Consider the following 27,875-nt stretch of genomic DNA (forward strand, 5'->3'; position numbering starts at 1 on the left):
GTGGCGTAGATGGGGTATGTGGCGTAGATAGGGTGTGTGGCGTAGATGGGGTGTATGGCGTAAATAGGGTGTGTATGACCTAGATGGGGCGTGTGGCGTAGATAGGGTGTATGACCTAGATGGGGTGTATGGCGTAAATAGGGTGTGTATGACCTAGATGGGGTGTGTGGCGTAGATAGGGTGTATGACCTAGATGGGGTGTATGGCGTAGATGGGGTGAGGGGCCTAGATGGCGTGTGTGGCGTAGATAGGGTGTGTGTAGTCTTAGGCCTAGTAACAGACGACTACGCCACAGACTCGCTGCGCTGTGTAGGCAGGGCGAAGAGACTTTCCTTTCGCTGTATCGAACGCGAACACGAGCTCGCTGAGCAGACTTCTCATGGGACTTGTAGGACTTGTTGTTGCTGCCAAACAGCGAGTCAAACCTAAACCTGTTCAGAAGAGAGACATTTTGAATACTACTTTGTCGTTCTGTGTTCCTTTATCTTGCTATAGTACAGATAGCTTGTGTTATTTTTCAAAGATGATCTTGAAAATAACTTTTAATTAACACTCCTACAATCTTAAAAAGGGAATTGGATACCGGCCCTTATGAAGCTTTGTAGTAATTGTTGTCAAGGAAATACAGGTGTGCCTGGAGTGACGCGTTTATTTGCTGCCTTTCGCACACAAACAAACAAACAGGACGTCAAAGACACGGACGTCAAATGTAAGTTTCCATCTCATTTGCCCGTTTTTAGATAGATTTTGGTGGATTTTGCTTTACATTGTAATATTTTGTAAAAAGTTTTCTTTTTAATTACATTTTTTAAATGCAATATTAACAGCTTGACGCTAGTCTGACATCACAGTAACCATAGAAACACAGGCGTGCCCCTATGCGTCATAGCATAGATTAAAGAAAACTCCAAAAATCTCGTCCTTATAAGGAGTCCGTTAGCCCAATTAATTAATCAACCAGTCAACCAACCAACCAAGCAGTCGGTCGGCCGGTTGGTCTCTACTATGCAGAGAAGTCAGCGCACATAAAGAATAACAAATAAAACTTGCAAAACTCGACTAGTCAGCATAGCATAGCATAGCATTGTATTTCGTGCACATTTCTTAACCCCATATTTTGCACGCAGAAAACCTCTGATTCTTCTTGAGGTTGAAATGTAGGTATCCCTACATTCACCTGGTGTATGCAGTGGTTGTCCGAGGAAAGAAACGCATCATGCAGTCGACCAGATCCGTAAAATTCCGTACCAGTCGAGAATATGAGATCGGAAGTGGATTAGAAAACAGGTATTGAATAACTGAGAAGAGAAAAATTATTTCATTTTTATTGCTTTATTTTATTAGCATTCTTCTGTAATAAGCTTTTGTGACCTATGTTGCGCTTCTTGCTGTGATGGATACGATAATCAAAACAATGAAAACAAAAACAGTGAAAATTTTGGGATTCACGCGCAAGTCTTCTACTATGTATGCACTCTCAAGACTCTTCTCTCTCGGTAGTTACACAGACTCGACGTGCGCAAGTCTTCTACTATGTATGTACTCTCAAGACTCTTCTCTCTGGGTAGTTAGACAAACTTGACGTGCGCAAGTCTTCTACTATGTATGTACTCTCAAGACCCTTCTCTCTCGGTAGTTACACAGACTTGACGTGCGCAAGTCTTCTACTATGTATGCACTCTCAAGACTCTTCTCTCTCGGTAGTTAGACAAACTTGACGTGCGCAAGTCTTCTACTATGTATGCACTCTCAAGACTCTTCTCTCTCGGTAGTTACACAGACTCGACGTGCGCAAGTCCTCTATTATGTATGTACTCCGAGACTCTTCTCTCTCGGTAGTTAGACAAACTTGACGTGCGCAAGTCCTCTATTATGTATGTACTCTCGAGACTCTTCTCTCTCGGTAGTTAGACAGACTGGACGTGCGCAAGTCCTCTAGTATGTATGTACTCTCGAGACCCTTCTCTCTCGGTAGTTAGACAGACTGGACGTGCGCAAGTCCTCTATTATGTATGTACTCTCGAGACCCTTCTCTCTCGGTAGTTAGACAGAATGGACGTGCGCAAGTCCTCTATTATGTATGTACTCTCGAGACCCTTCTCTCTCGGTAGTTACACAGACTGGACGTGCGCAAGTCCTCTATTATGTATGTACTCTCGAGACCCTTCTCTCTCGGTAGTTAGACAGACTCGACGTGCGCAAGTCCTCTAGTATGTATGTACTCTCAAGACCCTTCTCTCTCGGTAGTTACACAGACTTGACGTGCGCAAGTCCTCTATTATGTATATACTCTCGAGACTCTTCTATCTCGGTAGTTACACAAACTTGACGTGCGCAAGTCCTCTAGTATGAATGTACTCCGAGACTCTTCTCTCTCGGTAGTTAGACAGACTGTACGTGCGCAAGTCTTCTAGTATGTATGTACTCCGAGACTCTTCTCTCTCGGTAGTTACACAGACTTGACGTGCGCAAGTCCTCTAGTATGTATGTACTCTCGAGACCCTTCTCTCTCGGTAGTTACATAGACTTGACGTGCGCAAGTCCTCTATTATGTATATACTCTCGAGACTCTTCTATCTCGGTAGTTACACAAACTTGACGTGCGCAAGTCCTCTAGTATGAATGTACTCCGAGACTCTTCTCTCTCGGTAGTTAGACAGACTGTACGTGCGCAAGTCTTCTAGTATGTATGTACTCCGAGACTCTTCTCTCTCGGTAGTTACACAGACTTGACGTGCGCAAGTCCTTTAGTATGTATGTACTTCGAGACTCTTCTCTCTCGGTAGTTACACAGACTTGACGTGCGCAAGTCCTCTAGTATGTATGTACTCTCGAGACTCTTCTCTCTCGGTAGTTAGACAAACTGGACGTGCGCAAGTCCTCTAGTATGTATGTACTCCGAGACTCTTCTCTCTCGGTAGTTAGACAGACTGGACGTGCGCAATTCCTCCATTATGTATGTACTCATTGACGACTACCCTTTAATAACGATGCGCGAGGAGAGAGTCAAGCCATCGAAGAATTGCGCCAGATATTCCGTAGATATTCATCCTGTGTGAAAAGAAATCATTCAAAAATACGTTTACCTGCAACAATCATCTCTGAGTTTTGAGTTTCAAAATGATGAATTACAATTAAAAAGAGGATACCTACCTTACCCTATTGGCACCCTAAATATGTCCGAGAAGAACAGTTTTAATGATGATGATAATGATGACAATAGTAATCATGAAAAACGTGTAATATTATCCTTTTTCCATATGATACCTACGACTTGTCAACACGACGCGCATACACGCCGCACAACCAGCTTGAGGCGTATACACGCCGCACAACCAGCTTGAGGCGTATACACGCCGCACAACCAGCTTGAGGCGTATACACGCCGCACAACCAGCTTGAGGCGTATACACGCCGCACAACCAGCTTGAGGCGTATACACGCCGCACAACCAGCTTGAGGCGTATACACGCCGCACAACCAGCTTGAGGCGTATACACGCCGCACAACCAGCTTGAGGCGTATACACGCCGCACAACCAGCTTGAGGCGTATACACGCCGCACAACCAGCTTGAGGCGTATACACGCCGCACAACCAGCTTGAGGCGTATACACGCCGCACAACCAGCTTGAGGCGTATACACGCCGCACAACCAGCTTGAGGCGTATACACGCCGCAAACCAGCTTGAGGCGTATACACGCCGCACAACCAGCTTGAGGCGTATACACGCCGCACAACCAGCTTGAGGCGTATACACGCCGCACAACCAGCTTGAGGCGTATACACGCCGCACAACCAGCTTGAGGCGTATACACGCCGCACAACCAGCTTGAGGCGTATACACGCCGCACAACCAGCTTGAGGCGTATACACGCCGCACAACCAGCTTGAGGCGTATACACGCCGCACAACCAGCTTGAGGCGTATACACGCCGCACAACCAGCTTGAGGCGTATACACGCCGCACAACCAGCTTGAGGCGTATACACGCCGCACAACCAGCTTGAGGCGTATACACGCCGCACAACCAGCTTGAGGCGTATACACGCCGCACAACCAGCTTGAGGCGTATACACGCCGCACAACCAGCTTGAGGCGTATACACGCCGCACAACCAGCTTGAGGCGTATACACGCCGCACAACCAGCTTGAGGCGTATACACGCCGCACAACCAGCTTGAGGCGTATACACGCCGCACAACCAGCTTGAGGCGTATACACGCCGCACAACCAGCTTGAGGCGTATACACGCCGCACAACCAGCTTGAGGCGTATACACGCCGCACAACCAGCTTGAGGCGTATACACGCCGCACAACCAGCTTGAGGCGTATACACGCCGCACAACCAGCTTGAGGCGTATACACGCCGCACAACCAGCTTGAGGCGTATACACGCCGCACAACCAGCTTGAGAAACGCCCCTACCTATCGGTTACATACACTGTCCAACTTGTCGAACACAAACCGAACCACACGCGCGTCTGAATATTCACCCCGGTACAAACTTCAAATCAAAATATCAAATCTTCAATCTAGCCTCTTCCGCAACCAACTCTACTCTGTAATGAGATTCGGGATATCTGTGTTTGTGATTTAGGACGGGGGTATTCGCCACAGGAACCCCGCTCCGACGCTTTTTCTTTTCGATGAGAAGAGATTTCTACGGAGGAGGCTATCTTCAATCGTGGTTTCGCTCGTAGTGGACCTGTAGGAACTGTTCGTTGACTCCAGGAAGCGCAAAGCGGCGAACAGCCCATCCAAACGCAGCGACCTTGAGCGCACGCCTACACTGTACTTCATTAGAAGTTTGGCGCTAACTGATCTTCTGGGTTCTGTAAACGTTGTAAACGCGTCTTTGTATGTCGTCTTCATCTACGTAGATATCTGTTCGCCTTTTTTGTTCCCTTTTCATAACAAAACTGAATCTAATCTTGATTAGCATCGAGCGCTACATGGCGATTTTGCACCCGCTGAGACCTTCAATACGCGACGTCGCGAAAAACCCAGTAATCGCTGCATGGGTCGTGGGTGGAATCCTAGCGGTTATACGGTGTATTCTACAGAAGAACCTTCACATTGAGGTTAATAAAAATGAATATACTTATACCTGCATGCTAAGCAAAGCCAAAACCTATGAGAAAATAGTTGCAACTGTTATGACAAAAATATTTTCTCTTCTCACGGCTTGGAAATAGTTGTGTTTCTCTGCAAGAGAAGGCGAAGAATCCGAGACATTGCAAACAACAAATCTACTAGTTCACGGGCGTGCCTCTCAAGAATGCTCGAATTTTTCTTATGTTATATACTCCATTTATACCCTCTTGAATTTTGCTAAACGTTTAGCCGTACTAGAGTTAAGCTATGAGTTGGACTTTATTGCTCGAATATATTCAGCCATCCGGGTTTCGAACAGCTGTATGAACCCTCTCATCAACTTTTTATTATCAAGAAGCAGGAGGAAAGAGCTTAGAAATATATTCTTTCCACGGCAGGAAATACCTCCCGCTGGCAGAACTACAACTCATTGCCTGTGTAGCGGCGCTCAAGGGCTCAAGGGGAAGGAGATAGGGTTCGTGGGCGAGAGAAAAAACTCGAAGCGAGATGCTGTGGAGAAAGTCTCTCCCTGACGCTTCTATGCAGGCTAGCACCTTCTAGAGACATTGTGAGTTGTAGACATAACGAATTGCCACAGAGATTACAGCGAGGCTGCAGTTGTAAACAAGCTAGCATCTTGCCTATTGTACCACATGACGGGGTCCAAATCGATTATCAAAACCAAGCTCTCAACATGCATGTATAGCTGAAAATTTTAAAATAAAACTATTTTAATGTGAGGCTTTAAGTAACATTTTTTCGTAGTATTTTTTTTTACAGTTTGTGCATTACAGGGAATCGTATGCACCATGAATCAACATTTGTTCTTGATGGTGTTCTTCTGAATACACCATCTGTTTAATGTAATCATTATTACATTAAACATCAAATCTTACTGAAAACTTTAAACAAAGTACACAATAACTTTTCAATCCATCCACAATAAAAACTTGGAGAAGTTCCAGTTTTCTTTCTTTGATCAGACTCCTTTGTGTCTAGGGATGTAACTCCATTGAAAACATGCAATATTCAAGCCCATGTTATCCATGATTTCACAGATAAACAATTTGAAAGCTTAGTATATTGCATAATTATACTACAGGCCTGTACACAGGGGGGGGCAGACATGGGCGGTGCGCACCTCCCACAACGGCCGACAGTCCACGACTCACAAAAAAAATGCTATTTTTAGACAAAGCTATAAAGCATAAGAGAATAGCTAAAAAAGGCACTCTAGAACACTCTGGTTTGTCATAATGGGTAAGTTAAACTTTTTTGTTGACAAACCTGATAATAAACGTCCCATAGAGATACTGCAATGGCATACAAATACCTTTTTGTTCTTTCAGGGAAGGTCAGAATTTTATCAGAAAACTCACCCCCCCCCCCCCCCACCTCCTAGGGTTCCTTTTTTCCGAACTTTTCCTAATTTTGCCGCCCCCACCCCCCCACCCACGAGAAAAATCCTGGGTACGGGCCTGTACTATGTACACTCCTTACAAGAAACATCCATTGAAGAATGATCCATCACAAACTGTCTTCACCAGAGTCACAATCACAGCTGGGCTAAGTTAATCAAGAAAACGAAAACAGTCACTAGCCACTTTCCATACTGTTCCTTCAACTGTGAGTAAGAAGTTTTGGGAAAAGTTCTTTGCTTTGTGTCCTTCATATTGTACTAGACCTTCCACAATAACAAGAATGGTAGTTTGTCCGGGTATGGCTTGCTCTGAAAAAAATAGATCAGTAGTGTGGGCAACTTGAGAGCTGTAAGTCTGGTAAATGTGTGTTTCTCTCACTTAGAAAACTGTTATCACATCTAAATTATGAGGGATTTTGCCCTTAAAGTTTAAGTGAAATTGTGAGCTATTGCTTAAGGTACATTTATATGACTTTTTAAGCCATCTTTGATTGTATTGTGTAATTTGTGCATTGAATTCACATTACATGAGAAGGAGTACTACAATTAAGTGGTCTAAGGGGGTTTTGTGTATCTTATTGTCAAAGGTTGATGAATGACAGACCATAAATAATATTATAGAGGCTCCTGAGAGGAGTTCTAATAAATACTGTAACATAAAATAAATCAGTTAATTAAGATAGTAACTTAAATACCTGAGACAGGTTGACAGTCCAGTGTATGTAGAGTATGCTCTGAAGTTGGGAGATTGGTAAAGAACTCGGTCAATTGTTCAGTACCCCCCTTAACAGCATTCCCATTCCATACAACTGTCGCATTTTTGGAATAAAGCTTGGAAATTTTCTTGAAAACAAAAAAGGGATTTTTGTGAATAATAAAAGGAACAAAACAGTTTCAAGTTCTAGAGCCAGAGTATCAGGAATGAATGTAATCAGGAATGGAGAGAGGATTATTCTCACAGGGAGCGCAGAGAGGGAGGAGCTGGTAGTGCTATAGCCCTACCACTTTTTGGCTTGGGTTGATTTTTTCTAGGGCTCAGTTTTATTTTAGGGCTTCAGATATATAGTTGTTTGTTTTGGCCAAATATTTAGCCCTACCACTTCAAAATGGTCTCCGCATTCCATGTCTCCTCATTTTAGGATCCAAAAGCTATCAAAACGAGATCACCTCTATCGCTGATAATTTCGACGAATATCTAGAAAATGAATGTGACGAGAAATCTAAACAAATGTACTATTGCCAAACCTTCATACCCTCTCGTATAAGCGGACATCTCAAGAAGAGGATACCACTCAAATGCCCGTTTTGTGTATCATTATATTCGAGTTTAAGTAAAATGATTGTGCAGTGAGAGTTGATTGTAAGTTTTAACTTTCTATTATTTTACTGTAAGATCTTTTTACTCACATGGCGTCTCTTATCAAAGGTCTCGTAATACAAGTTACTGAACGTTTCGCCTGCTTCAGCGGCTCTTTCTAAAGCATCTCTAATATCCTGTTATATGAACATTGAAAATGATTATCGTATTTTTACTGGATAACATTAAGTTCGTAAAATTGGTTTGTTTCATACTTACACCTGGTTTGACCGCCATCTTGGATAAGAAGCCCAAATAAAATATGTGGGAACCCTGTAGTAAAATGGCAGATACCGCTGACCAGCTAGTGTTTTATTTATAAACAACACATTTATTCGATACAAGATTCTCTCGCAATGAGATGGACTCTGATTTTGCTGGCTTTTACCCAAATATCCGTTTTTGGAAACGGCATGGACGGATGCTCAAACTCAAAGGAAGACAGCACAAGCAAAAAGGAGCAAATGGAATGTGGCTGTGATAAACTCAAACGAGACAAAAGAGAGGACGAAAAGAAATTCGTGAAATATAGCAAAAAAGCAAATGTTGATCAAGACATACAAAAAGCATCCAGAGAAAAGGATCTCCTAGGGCAACGCACCAATCAGATGGTCCGAATAGAGGGAGGGGAATTTACTATGGGGACCAATAAGCCCTATATTGTCGTGGATGGGGAAGGCCCTGCACGTAAGGTCCGTTTGAGGCCCTTCTATATGGATATTTATGAAGTTAGTAATAGAGAGTTTGAGCTGTTTGTTAATGCAACTGGCCATAAGACAGAGGTAAGTTGAAGCCTTTTCTGACCATTTTTTGAAATTTATGTTTGATTGGCGGGGTAGGGGGGGGACCACCTGGCTATTATTTACTTCCAGATTTTAGTCCAACAGTAATAGTATTAGTGTTGGTATTTTTTTATTATATAGGCAGAGGTTTTTGGTGACTCATTTGTTCTTGGTTCAAGAGTCAGCAAAGAAATTGAGAAGGATATTCACCAAGCTGTGAGTTTATATCACAACAACTATGGTATATAACTAGCTAATTCCAGCCCATGATAACATTGTAATGGGGCAAAAGGATGGCATGCAAAATCATAGACTTTTGTGTGAAATAGTTGTATATTTTTGTACAAGTGCTATGTTAACCAATGTGCTATGCTAACCAATAACCAGCTACTTCGCATTGCATATATTTTATGAAATATATTATCTTACCTAGGTACACAAATGCAATACGTTTAACCAATAATGACAGATACATGTATGCTTTTCTTCGTATTGAGGGATGCTTTTAATGATAATAGAAATCATTTTTGTTTCATGAAAAAAAATGTTGTTTGTATGTGCAGTTATCCTAAAACCTGATATTTGCTAGGTCGCTGCAGCACCCTGGTGGTTGCCAGTAAAAGGTGCATACTGGAGAAGACCTGAAGGGCCAGACACTGATATCAGGGAAAGGTAACCACCAATACCCATTAGCCTAATTAGCCAGTATTGCACCATAGCCCTCTTTCCCTCTTCTCCATTTAAGCCAATACCCCTCATGTCTCCTTAGTATTAGAACACTATATTGCTAGCTTGAATAAGTCTCCCTTGTAAGTACAGTATCACACTTTCTGGTACATAAGACAGTTGTAACTATGAAATGGGTTAGCCATTCGACAATGCAGTTCAGGAATCATTTGCTCCCTGTTTAAAACATAGTAGTATTCTGTTACTTTATTGCGTTACTTTATTGCGTTACTTTATTGTGTTACGTTATTGCGTTACTTTATTGCGTTACTTTATTGCGTTACCTTATTGCATCATGTAGAGTGCTACCTCAATGATGCCTGAAAATGATTTTTTTCTTCCATTTCAAGCATCAAAATGATTTTCTTTGACAGGATGAACCATCCTGTCCTTCACATTTCATGGAATGATGCTGTTGCATTCTGCAAATGGTCTGGCAAGAGGCTCCCAACAGAAGCGGAGTTTGAATATGCACTTAAAGGGGGCTCTGATGACACGTATGTACTGTTATGTCAGGGGTGCAGCTGTCTCCTACACAGTAAATTACTCCAAGAATTTGATTTTGCACCTTTCACTCAATGCTATCTTTAACCATTGTCTCTCCCTCAACCATTCCGTACTTGTCACCTCAGTTTCAGAGGATGGGAAGGGGGCATTTATCTAAGGTTTTTTTTTACATGGTTGTGCATTTTATATGTATATAAATTGATTTCTTGATTGAAGATTGCTTGACGGAGATTACAAAAAAAAAACTATTTGTATTATTCATTTATAGGGGAACCCTGTGTCAAACCCAAGTAACGCCCTCCCCCTCTAGACCTCAATCCCTCCAGCCCCCGCCTCCCCCATGCCAGCATCCCACAGCCACTACCACCCCTCCCACCCATGCTATTATAATAAGACTTTTGAATCTGGTGCAGTTCAGAGAAGAGCTTGTATTCTAAAACCCAAAAAGTTTTAGCGTTTTAGCACTTATATTCCAAGTGAATTTAGTTGGGTATGCAATTTTTAAATCATCCAGGCTATACCCATGGGGGAACGAATTGCTGGTGAATGGTAAACACATGGCAAATCTATGGCAAGGCCGCTTTCCAGTGGAAAACACGGCAGAGGATGGTTACGAGGGCACTTGCCCTGTGACTGCATTTCCTCAAAATGGCTATGGCTTGTATAACATTATAGGGAATGCCTGGGAGTGGACATCAGACTGGTGGAACGTAAGGCATACTTCAGACTTCCAGGACAACCCTGTATGTATTTAAGAGATCTAAGATGTTTTTTGTGTGATGATGTCACAGCATATTATGAACAAAAAGTCATAACAATCATCTAAAACTGTATTCATCTTTCATAAGACAGACACAAAATTTGAGATATGTTTATTTTATACAACTCAACAAAATTGATTTTAGATTCCTCACGCATTTCTCATATTTTTTAATTTCGCGCCACCGTAATGACCTTGTGTAAAGTCTTTTTGACTAATCAAAGTGCATTTTATACCAGAGCTTTTTATTTTTTTGCATTAATAATTATGTAATAATGGTGATCTCTAAAATATCGAAATAAGCAATAAATAGGAATGCGTAAATTCTTTTTGTCATTTTTAAATATTTGCTAATGTTGAATATGTTTTCTGTGTTTATTGTTCTCATTCGCTAGCTTTATCTTATGGTTTTCAAAATCCGTCCAACGAAATGCATATGTGAAAGTGTTATAGTAGCCAGAACAAAAGAGAAAAAAGACATTATAGTGTATTAGTACTAAATAAACTAAAAAGTATTTCACGGGTTTTTGATTCTGATACCCCACCTCTTATGGCTTGAGATATTTTATTACAGACCGGGCCAACAACTGGAAAAGACAAAGTGAAGCGAGGTGGATCTTATATGTGCCACGAGGTAATAAAACACCTTGTTATGTATTTGTATTTGTAACTAACTTGGTACAAATGGTCGGATATGAGCTTCCTTAGCTTCTAACGATTGGCATCAGTCATGACGAAAATGTTTGATATTGCTTATAACTTTCTTTTTTTACGTTGCGATGGGTCCTCTTTCGAAATTCATTATCAAACTTTGTCGCTGTTATACTTTGAGATTACTGTTCATTGTCCTTGTACCTATTGTGACGTCATGGTCTTTTCGTCCCCAGTCCTATTGTTATCGGTATCGCAGCGCGGCTAGAAGTCAGAACTCCCCCGACACCACTGCTTCTAACTTGGGTTTCCGCTGTGCGAGTGACTCGCCACCACCTGGTGTGACGATCATCAAGAAAACATAAGGACGGCATCCCTAATGATCTCCTCCCTGCAGTTATACGCTTATGGGCGGGGCCGACATTTGTGATGATCGTCTTTCAAAGAAATGACAATGCCGTCAGTTTTGGTAAAAAAGAGACTTTAGAATAGAATACCAAAATAAACTATATTGTAAAGATAAGACAAAATTTTTTTCTTTCACGAAAAGCCCACAAATTCCAACAATGTATGTGCCGATTGCGCTACATAGGTTTCATTTAGGCTATTACCAGCGCGTGTCGAATCGAGACATAAAACGCAAGCAAGGAATTTTGCGCAGTGCAAGCCGTGTTAATATGGCTAGCGTGAAGCAACAAAGCGTCGTAGTTTTATTAGCACGGGAACAAAATTGGAGACATGGTATCGCTTTCCTTTAGGTGTACCGCACCTGCAGGTGATATCCAAATAACACAACTCTATTGGCGGACATTCCAGATATTACATTTTTGGATAATAAACCTTTGAAAATACTACTGAAGAGAGGTGTCATCCATAAAAGGCACGTTGAAGTATATTGTAGTCTACTGTATGCGGTCTTCGCATATAGAACATGGGGAAAGGTGCGCATGAATTAGAAGAATAAAATAGCCCCTAAAGAGATGGTGGAGGTAGATGGGATGAAGAGTGAGGGCAAACAAATTTTGCTTTTGCTGCTTTAAAAATATTTCAAATAAATCCAATAATTATTATAGGTAGTTAATTTTAATATATTTTTTTATCAAATTCGTTTTTATCACTTGGTAAAAGTTTGTAAAAACACCCGTTAATACATTTATATTCATAGATAATGTCATTAGGATACTTGGCGTGACGTATTAAAGTGCCTTTCTGTTAATATGAATGTTTTCCAAGTGTTTTCTTTTTTTGGTTACATACAAATAACTACGGACCCTAGCACCTTGGCAACACGTATTTATGAGCGAAATTTTCGTATACTCCTCACTTTCTTTGGGAGACATGACAAAATTTTTGTCCCACACAAGTAAGACTAGGACTGACTCAACTCTCCTCAGTCTTCTCGCCCAGAGATGACAGCTGGAGGACTGGGCCTAGCAGCTCAAAGGCGTGTTGCACGTATCGCGCGCACTCGCTCGACTCGAGATAGAGACTGGTAATGAGTGTACTGACGCCCTCTGGGTCCTCGGAGTCGTCTGCCGCAGTGTTAAGACACCCCGCAAAGTGCGTCGCCAGTACAGATACCTCCGTACACACCGATCCCGTCATCCTTTTCAAACCCTGCGCGCGCACTATGGCAGACGTCTCCTTCTCTCCAAGTAAAAGAATCACTTCGGCGATTTTGTGAAACTGTTCGACAGTCCTAGCGGTGAGCTCAGCCAGCGTTGAAATCCCGCATTTGTAAATGTCCGGTGCATGGCGGCTACCTGGGGTCTGGTCTTGGTCCTTCACGCAAGCTTTTATCCACTCCTTAGCGCTAGTCGCCACGTGGGTGATCTTGTCCGGGATATGGGTGAGATGAAGGCTCTCCAGACTCTGCTGGATTTCCGTGCTAAAGTCCTGCTCCTCAGCCTCGTCGTCCTCCTCGTCTTCGTTTGCTCGCAAAAGGTCCTGTAGAGTGCGCAACACTGGCTTGGTGATGTTCAGTTGCTCCTCGGGTAAATCGATTATTTGTGACTCGACCTGAGACGGGATAAACAACATGAGTGACAGGGAAAATTGGTAGTTAATAAAAATGAATGCGTTTAGTCATGCCCCCATCCCAAATCCCACAAATATAAAGAAACAGAAAACACCGTCCAGTTCACCCGACGAAAAAGAATTTAATAGTCCTGGTTGTTGTATTTCTGTGTTATTTTTGTCAAGGGTGACGCATATGCACAAAAGTCTGTACTCCCCCTCCCTCCTCGACTTATGAATATAGGAGGTGGAGTTTTCTCGGTAACTCTTCAGGCCCTTTGTTTAGCATCCAAAGAGCCCCTATATAATAGACACTTTTCAAACTACCAAAGTTGTCCGTTATATGGAGGTTTCTTTGTATCATATGTTCGCTACCTTTGGTTAGTACCCAAAGAGCCCCTATATAATAGACAAGTACATACCATATTTAGTTGTCAATCATATGGAGGTTCTCTGTATCTTATGTTCACTCCCTTTGTTTAGTAGCCAAAGAGCCTCTATATAATAGACAAGAACCATATAGTTGTCCATCATGGAGGTACCTTATGTTCGCTCTCCTTGGCTAGGATCTCTAAAGCTTCCAAATGAGCCAATCCCTGGTGCTGATCGAACTCGGTGCTAAAATTCACGTTTTTGGTCGCCTTCTCTTGTTCTTGGTGGGCTGCTTTGCGTTCTGCTTCCTCTTTAGCTTCGCGAAGCATCTTAACGGAAGACAGAGGCAAAGTCAATTGAAAGGATTTGTGTCGCACAGTTAAAGTGATACTGTAGCAAATTGCATGCTGCAGAAAAGATCCCAATAGTAAAGAAGTCACATGAATGAAAAAAGGAATTTGTTTCACGTACTACACTGCATTTTGTTCTTTAAAAAATGGTATTCCATTTTATAAGATATATTTATATCCTTTGGGGCACAATGGGTGCCATAGTATAGACCGAAATCAAGATAGATTCAATCTGTTTCACAATTTCCTGACAACTAGTTGATGTATGCCATATGGCAGCGCATGTGAAACAGTTGCTTATTTGACAATTACCTGTGAGAGATTAGGACCATTTCCTGCTGATAGAGCTTCCCGTTTCTTCCTCAAACCTGGGTCACCATCAGAAATAACATCCATCGTTTTTTTGCCAATAAACTCCAGGGCCTCCAGACCATCGGTTACCAGCTTGGAGCGCATCACGTTAGACAAACCAAATGCAGAAAGTGCAGATGACAGGGACTCTGCAATATGCAACAATAATTAGCTAAGCTTTTAGAATTTACATAAACATGGCTAATCTGATACAAAGACAAAAAAGCAAGTCCATGTACTGTGTTAAAGTTACAGTTTACTTGCATACCCAAAACTAGGGAGGGGGGAGGGGAGGGGGGAGTTGACGAACCCCCACAATGTACCACTGTAAGAGTCTTCTCAAAGACAATTATGTGCCACAGACAGCTTGGCTATGGGTAGTAAAGCTCAGACAAGCTCAGATAAGGGCAGGGATACACTTGTAAACAGTGCTTAATGTAACTACTAAGTTAATGTTATGAAATTTCACTGAGCAATTGGACTATTGTAAATTCTATACTTTAATTTGAGGCACAATAAATTTGTCCAGGGAACACAAAAATATGCATTTTATTAGAAGCTGTATTAATTGTCATTTCTTGTCAAACCATCAGACTAGTTGAATAACCCTAAATGCGCACAATGCAAACAGGTCTTTAGTCTGTACATAGTAAAAGTATATATAAATAGAAAATAAGTATATATGTTAATACTTATAAAGAAGTACAGTAGGGTATATATACTACCTTCCTCTTCAACTTGCCCTTCCCCTGTCTCCTTAGGTTCTGTAGGTACAGGCTCATCCATAACGACTGATTTCTGTGCCTTCTTCTCTTCCTCTGTGACCTTGTGAGCTATCTCAGAAGGCTCAGGGATCCCTAGTGAAGTTTCCACACTCTCAATAACATGCGATAGACCGGAGGTCACGGATGCTGTTGCCTGCGACAAGACGGATCCCCAGCTACCCCAACCCCACCCAGTTTCTGCTTCTGGTTGATGTTCTTGGTCTTGAGGGGAACCCTCCTTCTTGGTAGCACTAGAAGAATAAATGGAAGATTCTCTTATTGGTTGAGAAGTGAACTTTCACAAGAAGATCATGCAATCATGCTGTATAAAATATTATTAAATCAAATAACAACCCCACTTAAAACATCATTCTTTGGGGGAGAAACTATATATCCATCCTCGCAAGCCTAGGTTTTTTTTCCTCTAATGTTTCACTTGCAAGAAAAATTACCCCTGGGGAACAGTAGGTAACGAACTTTCAGATCTGATATGCTGATATGCTCTTGTTTTGAAAACTTCTGTGTTTGTTTGGGAAATTCTTGAGCAGAGAAGCACTAAATCTGTAAAATATGTCTAAAATATGTGATTGCGAGTAAACACCTGTATCACCTTACCCTTCAGACGATGCCTCAGTTGTTGGGGATTTCGTCTCTTGCTTGATCTCACTGTCTACTGATGAATTCTCCGGCGAACTGCTGCCTTTCGTGTCATTATCTTGCTGTTTGTCATTTGGTTCAGTCTCACAAATCTCCGATTCTGGATTTTTTCGGTTCTCTTCATTATTACTTTCTACTTTGCCCTCTCTCGATTCTTCTATTATATCACCTGTGCCACTCTTCTCATTGTTTCGAGGGATCGATTGCTCAAAATCTTCGCTAGATTCGACTTCTGTAGGCGGTAGCGTTGATTTTGACGAGCTTCCAGAGTTTGATAAAGTTTCACTACTAGGTGTTTCTCGCGTTTCCTGTTCTCCTGGCTTCGCATTTACCTCCATTTTTACATCATCAACATTTTCTTGTAGTGATGGTCTTTCCGGGGATTTTTCCTGACTGTTTTCCACGGATCCTTCCATAGTTTGTTCCGCGGTTCCCGACGTGGATTCGGCTGACGTGGCCAAAGATGGCGGACTTTCTTCTTCACCTTCGTCTGCACTCTCAAAATCTTCTTCTTCTTCGCTTATTTCTCCCTTAGTAGCAGAATTCTTGTGAGTCCTTTCCATGGCTTAGCACTTGTTAATTTGCTTATAAATATACGATTACACGTGCATAACTCAAACCATCTCGAGTAGAAAGCAATCTTGTTTTAGTTCGATGTTCATATTGCCCTAGAGACTGGGTACTAGTTGTGTTGTCGTCCCCAACATCTGAACATCATTCCACGACAAGGAAAACACAGGAGGCCCACCTAAACAAAAGGAGAACAAAATGACAAAACGAGGCGATTTTTCTCCTTGTTTCTTTTCCTATTTGCTGTTTCAATACCAGGTCGAAATAAACGTAATGAAAAAAATATCATACTGCTACCATCTTCAGGGCCGTAGCAGGGGGTGGGGCACAGAGGGCATGCTCTTCCCCCAAGATTTCCCAAATTATAGAAATAAGGGCGTCGCTGTCCCCCCCCCCTCAATATTTTCTCAATGTTACTGTATTGTGCCCCCCTGATTTTTCTTTAAGCAGTTAAGCCCGCATATAGGTTATTTGTATGGGGTCTTCGTTCTCCTCCCTTTAAATGCTTAACAGGCTACAGAGGAGAAAGCTCAAATTTGTTCACGAAAAAATTTTTTTTCTAGGATTTCTTTGCCACGATGATGATTGATCGTAAATTAGGTGCGTGTCAATATTATTCGCTGTCTTTCTAATACTACCAGAATGGCCAGATGGGCTACAGTTCGCATGTCTAACGCTGATATATTTTTCGCATATTATTAGTATTTTACAAACTGTGATGCCCTGAATCTTCGAAGGCATTAGGTTAATGCCATTATACATCCACCTGACAACTCCATGAACTAGTCAACCATCTAAACCACGTGACGGATTTTGCAACAGGGGCGAACAAGTCTCTACACCAGGTGAACACGTCTCTACAACATGCGACCACGCCTCTACAACATGCGACCACGCCTCTACAACATGCGACCACGTCTCTACACCATGCGACCACGTCTCTTTACCAGGCGACCACGTCCCTACGCCAGGCGACCACGTCTTTACACCAGGCGACCACGTCATTACATTAAGTGAACAGGTCTCTACACCAGGCGACCACGTCTCTACACCAGGTGAACACGTCTCTACACCAGGCGACCACGTCTCTACACCAGGCGACCACGTCTCTACACCAGGCGACCACGTCACTACACCAGACGACCACGTCACTACACCAGGCGACCACGTCACTACACCAGGCGACCACGTCTTTACACCAGACGACCACGTCTCTACACCAGGCGACCACGTCACTACATCAGGCGACCACGTCTCTACACCAGGCGACCACGTGTCTACACCAGGCGACCACGTCTCTACACGAGGCAACCACGTCACTACATCAGGCGACCACGTCTCTACACCAGGCAACCACGCCTCTACACCATGCGACCACGTCACTACACCAGGCGACCACGTCTCTACACCAGGCAGGCTCGTAGCCAGGGGGGTTCGAACCCCCCGCCAACCGGCTCGAAGGTCCGCTCAGAGCAAACAAAAAAAAATGTACGGTTTGGCTGGATATACCGTGCACATCAATATGTCTTGAAAATGACTAGATAATTCTTTTTAGAATAATTATCTTTATTATTATCGCTATATGTTAAAAAGCACCCTACTAATAACATTTTAAATACAAGATTGAATTTATTTGAAGTATTGATTGCCTAATTTAATAAGGCGAGGAGAGGGGTATACCGGAAATTTGGTCCGCTGAAATGGAAAAACGAACCACCCCGCTCAAAATCCTGGCTACGGGCCTGGCAGGCGACCACGTGTCTACACCAGGCGACCACGTGTCTACACCAGGCGACCACGTGTCTACACCAGGCGACCACGTCTCTACACCAGGCGACCACGTCACTACATCAGGCGACCACGTCTCTTCACCAGGTGAACACGTCTTTACACCAGACGACCACGTCTCTACACCAGGCGACCACGTCTCTTCACCAGGTAAACACGTCTCTACACCAGGTGACCACGTCTCTACACCATGCGACCACGTCTCTACACCAGGCGACCACGTCTTTACACCAGACGACCACGTCTCTACACCAGGCGACCACGTCTCTTTACCAGGCGACCACGTCTCTACAGCAGGTGAACACGTCACTACACCAGGCGACCACGTCACTACATCAGGCGACCACGTCTCTTCACCAGGTAAACACGTCTCTACACCAGGTGACCACGTCTCTACACCATGCGACCACGTCTCTACAGCAGGTGAACACGTCACTACACCAGGCGACCACGTCACTACATCAGGCGACCACGTCTCTTCACCAGGTAAACACGTCTCTACACCAGGTGACCACGTCTCTACACCATGCGACCACGTCACTACACCAGGTGACATCCTTTACCCGCGTGATGTATAGATTAGGGTCCAGTCCCCTTATCATAAAGTATCCCTGCTGTTCGCTGCTGCTGTAAACGAACAGGTGCGAGGCGTGGGAAAACCCGCGGAAGGGTCGCGTCAAGTAAGTAGGCTATATGACTTTTCTTATCTAAACTGTAGAAGGGGATGAGATTGTTAGATCCTGAAAATATCTTACTAGAATGTTTAAACGGAATTCCCTAAATCAGGCTCCTTTATGGTGAAGCGAGAAGCGGGGTTGGCTTTGATTTTAGGCTGGAAAACGGTTTTTGTGTTTGATAAAGGATCTTAGTTTTCAGCAGTGGGAACAGGATTTGTTGTAAACAACGACTAGGAAAATGTGATTTGAAACAAAAAGCTCGGCGGTCAATGGGACCTTTTTAGGGTATCGTATATTTAAAAAATATAGTTATTGCTGCATTTTTAGTTAACCAGTTTTAAGACGATGATTGAGAAAGACTTCCTTTTTAGTAAGGTTTAAGTGGTGTATTGATTAGAAAGTTCATGTAAGATTTGCATGGATGACTTGTCTGGTTGTTGTTATATGCAAAATCCCATGCGCTCAGGTGGGCATTAATAAGTAGCTGTCAAAGGCTGTCAAACGCAACGTTAGTCATCAATTGCTTCTTGTAACACTTGCTTGACAAGCGTATTTCTGTATAGCGCCACTCTAAATTGCGAATACCAGACTTTCTGTAAATCATTTATTTTCTTAAACGATGGTAGCCTCTTTAAGTGGTTAGGATGCTAATGATAAAACGAGTATTTTCTTTGTGAGTTTCTCTGACAGTTCTCATAAAGAAAATGAACCATAAAGGTCACCCAGATCAGCGAATCAGACAAAAGGTCTCATATGAAAATGACTTTACTATAAATTCCGATCAGAATATTATTATAACTTTTGTTTGATAATATCCATCTCCGGAATAAATAGAGTTAATGGCTTTATCTCCGCTGTATTTTTGTACCGAGTTTGAAGGGTACCATGTAACTACACACAGTAAAATAATTGTATCCTGCTGTGATCCTTTTTTTACTGCAATAAAAAAAATGATAAAACGAGTATTTTCTTTGTGAGTTTCTCTGACAGTTCTCATAAAGAAAATGAACCATAAAGGTCACCCAGATCAGCGAATCAGACAAAAGGTCTCATATGAAAATGACTTTACTATAAATTCCGATCAGAATATTATTATAACTTTTGTTTGATAATATCCATCTCCGGAATAAATAGAGTTAATGGCTTTATCTCCGCTGTATTTTTGTACCGAGTTTGAAGGGTACTATGTAACTACACACAGTAAAATAATTGTATCCTGCTGTGATCCTTTTTTTACTGCAATTTTCGATATTCCCTTAATAAATCAACAATAGCTTCCGGGCTTGCGGAGATGTGGGGCGATATTTGGCGCGTTTGGAAACCACTTCAGTGATAGCCAATAAAAACGTTTCAAGAATTTTGAATGACGGAAGCCAAAAGGCGAATTTAGCTGTTAAGAATCATATTTCGCAGGATATTAAAAACTGCAGTACGTCTTTGTTTTAAGAGACTTTTTCTTAATTTGGAGGCATTTTCTAAATTTACTTGGTCAAATTGTGAGATCTTAAGATTTACATACGTGTTTTTTTTTTTTTTTTTTTTGCAGATTACCTATTCAATTAAGTTGACATGATGGTATCTGTAACTGGTGATGCATCAGAGGTGGCTGGACGACCTAGATTTGCGAGGTAAGTGACCCGTCCGTTGAAGATGCGGGGGGCTGCTGTATGCCCCTCTTGCCCCTCTTGGCAAAATCAATTTAAACCCTAAGGGCGTGGTCAACAAAAATTCTTACCCCTAAGAGATAGCACATTGGGTGTGGTCGAAGGAATTTTTAACCCTGAGAGATAGCACATTGGGTGTAGTCGAAGGAATTTTTAACCCTGAGAGATAGCACTAAGGGCGTGGTCAACAAAAATTCTTACCCCTGAGAGATAGCACATTGGGTGTGGTCGAAGGACCCCAATAACCCTGAGAGATAGCATTAAAAAACAATGCTCGTTTTAATTGGCTGACGGATCCTGTATTGTTATGTTACCGACAAAAAAGTCGAAAGTATTAACCGATCAGTTGACTTTTGGTTTATTGTAAAATACGTTTCGAGCGATTGGGCCACCATTTAGCGTAAGACACCCTAAAAGATAGCAGAATCGGAAAAATCCTCCACCCCCGCGTGAAAACCCCTAAAACACACCCTAAGAGATAGCAGTTGGTGAGAATTTTATACCCTAAAAGATAAGTCTAGCACCCCCGTCTACTTTTCTGGAGAGTTCCCCCCCCCCCCCCCCCACCCCGGGATACCGATATTATTATTGAGTACGTACATTTTTACTTTTTACCATCGTCATAAGTGGGGAACAAAGCTGAAGTATGTTCTTGCCATGTTCATAGATATTAAGGGACCTTTCGGTTGGAGCGATCTTTATAAAGAGACTTCTTTGTAGAAAGGAAAATAATATTGAGAAACTCAGTGCAACGAACGCTAGCTTGGCCAACGACAGTTTTGTGAGGAAAAAAAATTAAAACCATGACATATGAATTGTACCAGGCAACCAGCGAGACTAAGAAGTGCACCACATCAGAGCACGATGGAAACCTCGATGTTATAAAGTTCTTATTAATCAACTTTTATTTCAATGCTTATTGCAGGGTGGTGGAGCTTATTTTCGTGATTCGCTCTTAATTAAATTAGTGATTCGTGAAAAGCCTACAAATAAAATTCGTGAATCGTGATCGAGTACTCTATCGTGATCCGTGATTGGGGTATTTTTTATTTTGTGACTCGTGATTTTGCATGGCTAAAGTCGTGAAATGTGATCGTAGACGGCGAGAATAATTAAAACACGAAATTCATGTAACGAGATCGACGGCAAAACAGTGCTCAACTTGACAAGAGCTGTAGTACAATTACTCACGCATCGATTGTAACGGTTTTATCTCGTCATGATTTATACATTTATACGTAGAAGTAAACATTGATGTCATTGTGTGTTTGTTTAATTGAGGAGTAGATCAACCGCGGCGTTGATCTATGTATATTAAATCATATATCCATGAGCAAAGCAAATGTTAAAACCGTGATTAAAACCCCCTCTTCACCAACCTGTTATTGGCTAAATATCTCAAAAATTGTTGGCCACTGTAGCCCGCGTCGCATTATTAACTTTGTATTGGTGGCCACGGTAGCGCGCGTCGTATGGTTAACTTTGCATTCAGTCTACGGAACAGATGCTCATTTGCATAAGCCACTGTCCGGCGTCCTCGATTCCATGCGACGCCATTTTAAGTCATCGTTTCACACTGATAAGATAACTTATTAAGCTTTTTACCTAGCTCAATGATAATAAACCCAAGCCTGTACTTGAGCACAAACTTTGAAACATTTCAAAATTTAACGTGAGCAACTTTTCTAAACGAATTCTTTTAAATTTTTTTCAGGAAACTAACTAAAAATATTGATATGGTGGAAAAGAGCCTCTGAGGAGAAATGCGACCGAACAGTGCATTTGGGGGTTTTAGTTAGAAAGCTGTTTTACTCAAAGTTTCTAAGTTGACCGCCAAACTTCGTAAATCATTCACATTAACATGATCACTTCTTAGAAATCTTGAAGATCGGACGTATTTGGTTCTTTCCTTCACTAAAATTTATCGCATTATTGTTCACAACAATTTCAATGGCGCATTACGCCTTTCTAGTCGTTTAAAGCTTCTATTTAGAATTATAAAAATAATTGTCATTGATGACCTTTAAGTTGTCTCACGGGGGTTTACCTTTGATCTAGCATACGGTTGATGTAACAAAGGCTGTCTGATTTGTAACCATAGCTAAAAATGGGTCTTCTAACTTTTTTTTTTCACTAACCTTTTTGGAGCACTGCAACATGCACTGCGTGGTTTAAATTAGTTTTTAAACAAGAGGACTCTATCGATTTTAACCGATTTAACCTGACAAATTAGGGACTATGGGTCACATGACAGTTTGATGACTCTTGTCATAGAGAACCTATTTTGCAAGTATTTTTTTTTTGGTTCATATGAATCATTGGTCATATTTTTACATTTTGATTCGATTGAATCGCTTTGCTTAAAAGCTGGTAAAACAACTTTCATAAATGAAACAGCCTACACTATCGTATAAATGGCATTTTCCTTCTTCAGGTGGAGTACCAAAAGTAATATTTCTAGCTTCAAAGAGGCTTTTAAGCCGATTTTCTATTCTCTCTCTCGGTGTCTTACCCCCATGATAATGCGAAGAGGAAATTTACAATAAAAATCATGCTCGACTCATTAGCATAAAATCTCTAGGACGTGGATAAAATTATATTTTGAGCGTTTTATTCGTTTTCATTTTCTAAATTGTACCTCATCCTAAAGAGTAATGTTTACGCATAATAACAAAATTTTATTTAGTCCAAATAAACAAAATTTTTGGGGAAAAAGAAAAGTTTATTTTTAACGCAGTTGCCATGCTGGAATGCACGGTCACTTGTTCATTTCATTCTTTTGCTATTTACGTACGCTTCTACGGCTAGAACAAAGATTTAGTCGATAATGAGTGAATGACACACTTTTGAATTTATCCTCCTATTTTTAACGCGTTAGGATCTGGAGCCCATCTGGAGCCCATCTTGCCCATTTTTCATAAAACGAGTCTATGACAAGGTGTACCAAAAATGTTTTTAGAAGCAAACATAATCATTGGCTGTTGTTGCATGTCTATGCTATTAGAGGACCTATTGCTCTTAATAAGGGGTGCTACGGAAATCAGACCCCCAAGACAAATTCCTGAAGGAATTCTTATCAAACGTCCAAAACAAACTTTCCAGTGATTTCCACGCCTTTTCGAGATATTTAGAATATAATTACATGCGTGCTTTGCGGTTTGGAGACGGTAAAACCATGCAAGCTCGTAATCGTTTAATATATTTAAAACCAGGTGGAAATATGTGCTCAGAGTTCACTCAGATTAAGTAAAATAACAGTTTTAGCTATGCTGTGAATCTCGGCTTTTAACTTTGCTTATGACTGGATGAACCAAAAATGTGAAATTGGGTGAGTAGAACTTTTCTCATGTGATTCATTCTCTTCAAAATATCGCCAAAATCTGATTCTTTTTTAAAAGACTTAAAAGACTTCTTAGGAAGTTGATTTGCTAACATGAGATAAGTTGACCCTTATACTTTATTGTCATGATATTTTTTTGTTTAAAAAGTATAACAGGCGAGCATACTATCTAATGTTATAAATGTAATAAAACTTCGCAAAACATCGCCTTCGTCAAAGCGTGGGCTGTTGTCATGACAAATGGCAGAAAATGGCGTCAAATGGAATCGAGGACGCCGGACAGTGGCTTATGCAAATGAGCATCTGTTCCTTAGACTGATTGGTGGCCACGGTAGTGCGCGTCGCACTTTTAAGCTGGTTTCTATGTACGACCAAGGCCGGTGCCCGGAGGTCTTTTGTTCTGATGAGTAATTTTTTTGCCGTTTTTACTCACCACAGGAGACGTCGATTATACTGTACAAATGGTTTTTATCTTGAAATCGGATACAACGGGGCTGTCAAGGGCACTAGGAACAAGCTTAGTCAGCTTGGTAAGCTTTAGCAATTGTATTATGGTATATTCTTCTGCACGCCATGTTTACATCATGGTATATTCCTCTGCATGTCATGTTTATCATGGTATGTTCTATTCTCAGCGATTATGGAGATAATCCCACACATCAAAGGTACAATCTACATCCGGGGATCACACAGCGGTTTCTTTCTGGCAGTCGACAAGCAAGGGAAACTCTACACCACGGCAAGTGCCGACCACTAGACACCGAAAAACCTGGACTCCGACCACTAGACACCGGACAACCTGGACTCCGACCACTAGACACCGAACAACCTAGACTCCGACCACTAGACACCGAACAACCTGGACATCGACCACTAGACACCGAACAACCTAGACTACGACCACTAGACACCGAACAACCTGGATATCGACCACAAGACACCGAACAACCTGGACTACGACCACTAGACACCGAACAACCTAGACTACGACCACAAGACACCGAACAACCTGGACTACGACCACTAGACACCGAACAACCTAGACTACGACCACTAGACACCGAACAACCTGGACTCCGACCACTAGACACCGAACAACCTGGACTCCGACCACTAGACACCGAACAACCTAGACTACGACCACTAGACACCGAACAACCTGGACATCGACCACTAGACACCGAACAACCTAGACTACGACCACTAGACACCGAACAACCTGGACTACGACCACAAGACACCGAACAACCTGGACTATGACCACTAGACACCGAACAACCTAGACTACGACCACAAGACACCGAACAACCTGGACTACGACCACTAGACACCGAACAACCTAGACTACGACCACTAGACACCGAACAACCTGGACATCGACCACTAGACACCGAACAACCTAGACTCCGACCACTAGACACCGAACAACCTGGACATCGATCACTAGACACCGAACAACCTAGACTACGACCACAAGACACCGAACAACCTGGACTACGACCACTAGACACCGAACAACCTAGACTACGACCACTAGACACCGAACAACCTGGACATCGACCACTAGACACCGAACAACCTGGACTACGACCACAAGACACAGAACAACCTGGACTACGACCACTAGACACCGAACAACATGGACTCCGACCACTAGACACCGAACAACCTGGACTACGACCACTAGACACCGAACAACCTGGACTACGACCACAAGACACCGAACAACCTGGACATCGACCACTAGACACCAAACAACCTGTACTCCGACCACTAGACACCGAACAACCTAGACTACGACCACTAGACACCGAACAACCTGGACTACGACCACTAGACACCGAACAACCTGGACATCGACCACTAGACACCAAACAACCTGTACTCCGACCACTAGACACCGAACAACCTGGACTACGACCACAAGACACCGAACAACCTGGACATCGACCACTAGACACCGAACAACCTGGACTCCGACCACTAGACACCGAACAACCTAGACTACGACCACTAGACATCGAACAACCTAGACTACGACCACTAGACACCGAACAACCTGGACATCGACCACTAGACACCGAACAACCTGGACTACGACCACAAGACACCGAACAACCTGGACATCGACCACTAGACACCAAACAACCTGTACTCCGACCACTAGACACCGAACAACCTAGACTACGACCACTAGACCCCGAACAACCTGGACTACGACCACTAAACACCGAACAACCTGGACTACGACCACAAGACACCGAACAACCTGGACATCGACCACTAGACACCAAACAACCTGGACACCGACCACTAGACACCGAATAAACCTGGACTACGACCACTAGACCCCGAACAACCTGGACTACGACCACTAGACACCAAACAACCTGGACTACGACCACTAGACACCGAACAACCTGGACTCCGACCCATAGACACCGAACAACCTAGACTACGACCACAAGACACCGAACAACCTGGCCTACGACCACTAGACACCGAACAACCTAGACTACGACCACTAGACACCGAACAACCTGGACATCGACCACTAGACACCAAACAACCTGTACTCCGACCACTAGACACCGAACAACCTAGACTACGACCACTAGACACCGAACAATCTGGACTACGACCACTAGACACCGAACAACCTGGACATGACACACATCCATGGACTAGGCTTCACGTCGGGCATGTTTATGAACTCATCTGCTTTGACGTAGCCTTAATGTGACAGAGAGCTTGTATTTCAATGCAAATATGCGATAAGACTCTAGCGGATACCAACCAGGGCAAGAGACTGGACCGAAATTCCTTTTATATGTATATATCTTTCAAATAAGAATGTATTGAAAAATCCGTGTATATCGTCAATAAACATACGTCAAAGTCAAAGCAGATACGTAGGAGACTCATAACATATGCTCGATGTCTAGCCTGGTGCAAAGCTTTCCTCGCGGTTCATCTAAAGCATCTTTCCAAAACCGTATTGTTTTTATCAACTTACTTATGATACCATTGAACCACAGCTTGCTAGGGATTCTCCGAGTTTAACTTTATGCAACAAGTGTATGCACATGATTATTCATATATACCTTTTACAACGACAGAAACTAGAGAATAACGAGTGCGTCTTCACGGAGAAGCTCACGCCTGATTTCTACGACACGTATACGTGCGAGCGATCAAATGAAACCCGGATGGTAGGCGTGCTGGCGCGGACCGGAGCAGCGGTATCTGCCTCTCAGAGCACGCTCAGGAGATCCATTCACGGCAGAACGCAGTGTCACACGCAGTTTTTAAGTCAAGAAGTTTACCCGTCAGCCTAACACGCAGTTTTTAAGTCAAGAAGTTTACCCGTCAGCCTAACACGCAGTTTTTAAGTCAAGAAGTTTACCCGTGAGCCTAACATGCAGTTTTTTAAGTCAAGAAGTTTACGCGTGAGCCTAACACGCAGTTTTTAAGTCAAGAAGTTTACCATTGAGCCTAACACGCAGTTTTTAGGTCAGGAAGTTTTCCCGTGAGCCTAACACGCAGTTTTTAAATCAGGAAGTTTACCCGTGAGCCTAACACGCAGTTTTTAAGTCAGGAAGTTTACATGTGAGCCTAACACGCAGTTTTTTTTAAGTCAAGAAGTTTACGCGTGAGCCTAACACTCTGTTTTTTTTACGACTGTAAGAAGTTTCACAAAATATTTGAATCCTTGTACAACGCAAAGGCACAAAAATGCATGAGGAATATTTAGGACTTGTTAGTGATAAAATCATTTTTAGATAAGTATTGTTACCACATGGAAAAGTAACAATATGGCAGCTGAACAAGTTGCATAGGTTCAACCTGTATAAGAGGATATAAAATACAATAACCATTGTTTATCCAGGGTAGCATATTCATTCTAACACATGGGGGGCGGTCACTGCCAGAGGGTTTATTGCGTCCCAGTGGTTCTTTTACGCCCCTTCGGTTCAGGTAAGTGCAGTGCAGCTTGAAGAGACGGGACCTCCTGTTTAGTGTCC

At 42.5% G+C, this 27,875-nt stretch overlaps 4 protein-coding genes across 4 annotated transcripts; 2 read left to right on the forward strand and 2 right to left on the reverse strand.

The window, feature by feature from the left end:
* Positions 1-6,072: 6,072 nt before the first annotated feature.
* On the reverse strand, positions 6,073-8,240 carry LOC5521897 (NTF2-related export protein 1). The gene is made up of 4 exons (XM_001641606.3): positions 8,095-8,240; positions 7,926-8,012; positions 7,214-7,361; positions 6,073-6,827 (listed from the first exon to the last, which is right to left on the reverse strand). The coding sequence occupies exons 1-4, from the start codon at positions 8,110-8,112 to the stop codon at positions 6,670-6,672; spliced, it is 411 nt and encodes a 136-aa protein (XP_001641656.2). The 5' UTR covers positions 8,113-8,240; the 3' UTR covers positions 6,073-6,669.
* LOC5521886 (formylglycine-generating enzyme) lies at positions 8,232-12,523 on the forward strand. Its single transcript, XM_001641716.3, has 7 exons — positions 8,232-8,657; positions 8,799-8,873; positions 9,247-9,329; positions 9,758-9,880; positions 10,405-10,633; positions 11,225-11,284; positions 11,538-12,523. The coding sequence occupies exons 1-7, from the start codon at positions 8,232-8,234 to the stop codon at positions 11,664-11,666; spliced, it is 1,125 nt and encodes a 374-aa protein (XP_001641766.2). The 3' UTR covers positions 11,667-12,523.
* On the reverse strand, positions 12,366-16,504 carry LOC5521894 (protein FAM114A2). Its single transcript, XM_032367279.2, has 5 exons — positions 15,770-16,504; positions 15,116-15,405; positions 14,352-14,539; positions 13,860-14,018; positions 12,366-13,320 (listed from the first exon to the last, which is right to left on the reverse strand). The coding sequence occupies exons 1-5, from the start codon at positions 16,372-16,374 to the stop codon at positions 12,682-12,684; spliced, it is 1,881 nt and encodes a 626-aa protein (XP_032223170.2). The 5' UTR covers positions 16,375-16,504; the 3' UTR covers positions 12,366-12,681.
* Positions 16,505-18,748: 2,244 nt separating this feature from the next.
* LOC116604655 (fibroblast growth factor 1) lies at positions 18,749-27,734 on the forward strand. Its single transcript, XM_048733777.1, has 5 exons — positions 18,749-18,849; positions 20,393-20,474; positions 24,289-24,380; positions 24,486-24,589; positions 26,970-27,734. Exons 2-5 carry the CDS (start codon positions 20,416-20,418, stop codon positions 27,186-27,188), a joined length of 474 nt encoding a protein of 157 aa, XP_048589734.1. The 5' UTR covers positions 18,749-18,849; positions 20,393-20,415; the 3' UTR covers positions 27,189-27,734.
* Positions 27,735-27,875: the final 141 nt, after the last annotated feature.

This window comes from Nematostella vectensis, chromosome 10, assembly GCF_932526225.1.
Source record: "Nematostella vectensis chromosome 10, jaNemVect1.1, whole genome shotgun sequence".
NCBI classification, from domain to species: domain Eukaryota; kingdom Metazoa; phylum Cnidaria; class Anthozoa; order Actiniaria; family Edwardsiidae; genus Nematostella; species Nematostella vectensis.

What these genes read in the sequence shown, in the direction of transcription:
- LOC116604655 (XM_048733777.1), top strand. Translation starts at nt 20,416, where the DNA reads ATGATGGTATCTGTAACTGGTGATGCATCAGAGGTGGCTGGACGACCT. An exon ending in GGACGACCTAGATTTGCGAG is followed by an intron (nt 20,475 to 24,288) that starts GTAAGTGACCCG and finishes TACTCACCACAG; the next exon opens with GAGACGTCGATTATACTGTA. An exon ending in GAACAAGCTTAGTCAGCTTG is followed by an intron (nt 24,381 to 24,485) that starts GTAAGCTTTAGC and finishes TTCTATTCTCAG; the next exon opens with CGATTATGGAGATAATCCCA.
- LOC5521886 (XM_001641716.3), top strand. Translation starts at nt 8,232, where the DNA reads ATGAGATGGACTCTGATTTTGCTGGCTTTTACCCAAATATCCGTTTTT. An exon ending in CAACTGGCCATAAGACAGAG is followed by an intron (nt 8,658 to 8,798) that starts GTAAGTTGAAGC and finishes TTTATTATATAG; the next exon opens with GCAGAGGTTTTTGGTGACTC. An exon ending in GACACTGATATCAGGGAAAG is followed by an intron (nt 9,330 to 9,757) that starts GTAACCACCAAT and finishes TTTCTTTGACAG; the next exon opens with GATGAACCATCCTGTCCTTC.
- LOC5521897 (XM_001641606.3), bottom strand. An exon ending in CCTTTGATAAGAGACGCCAT is followed by an intron (nt 7,362 to 7,925) that starts GTGAGTAAAAAG and finishes TTTGTTTTCAAG; the next exon opens with AAAATTTCCAAGCTTTATTC. An exon ending in GGACTGTCAACCTGTCTCAG is followed by an intron (nt 6,828 to 7,213) that starts GTATTTAAGTTA and finishes TATTTTTTTCAG; the next exon opens with AGCAAGCCATACCCGGACAA.
- LOC5521894 (XM_032367279.2), bottom strand. Translation starts at nt 16,374, where the DNA reads ATGGAAAGGACTCACAAGAATTCTGCTACTAAGGGAGAAATAAGCGAA. An exon ending in ACTGAGGCATCGTCTGAAGG is followed by an intron (nt 15,406 to 15,769) that starts GTAAGGTGATAC and finishes TTATTCTTCTAG; the next exon opens with TGCTACCAAGAAGGAGGGTT. An exon ending in AGGGCAAGTTGAAGAGGAAG is followed by an intron (nt 14,540 to 15,115) that starts GTAGTATATATA and finishes TGCATATTGCAG; the next exon opens with AGTCCCTGTCATCTGCACTT.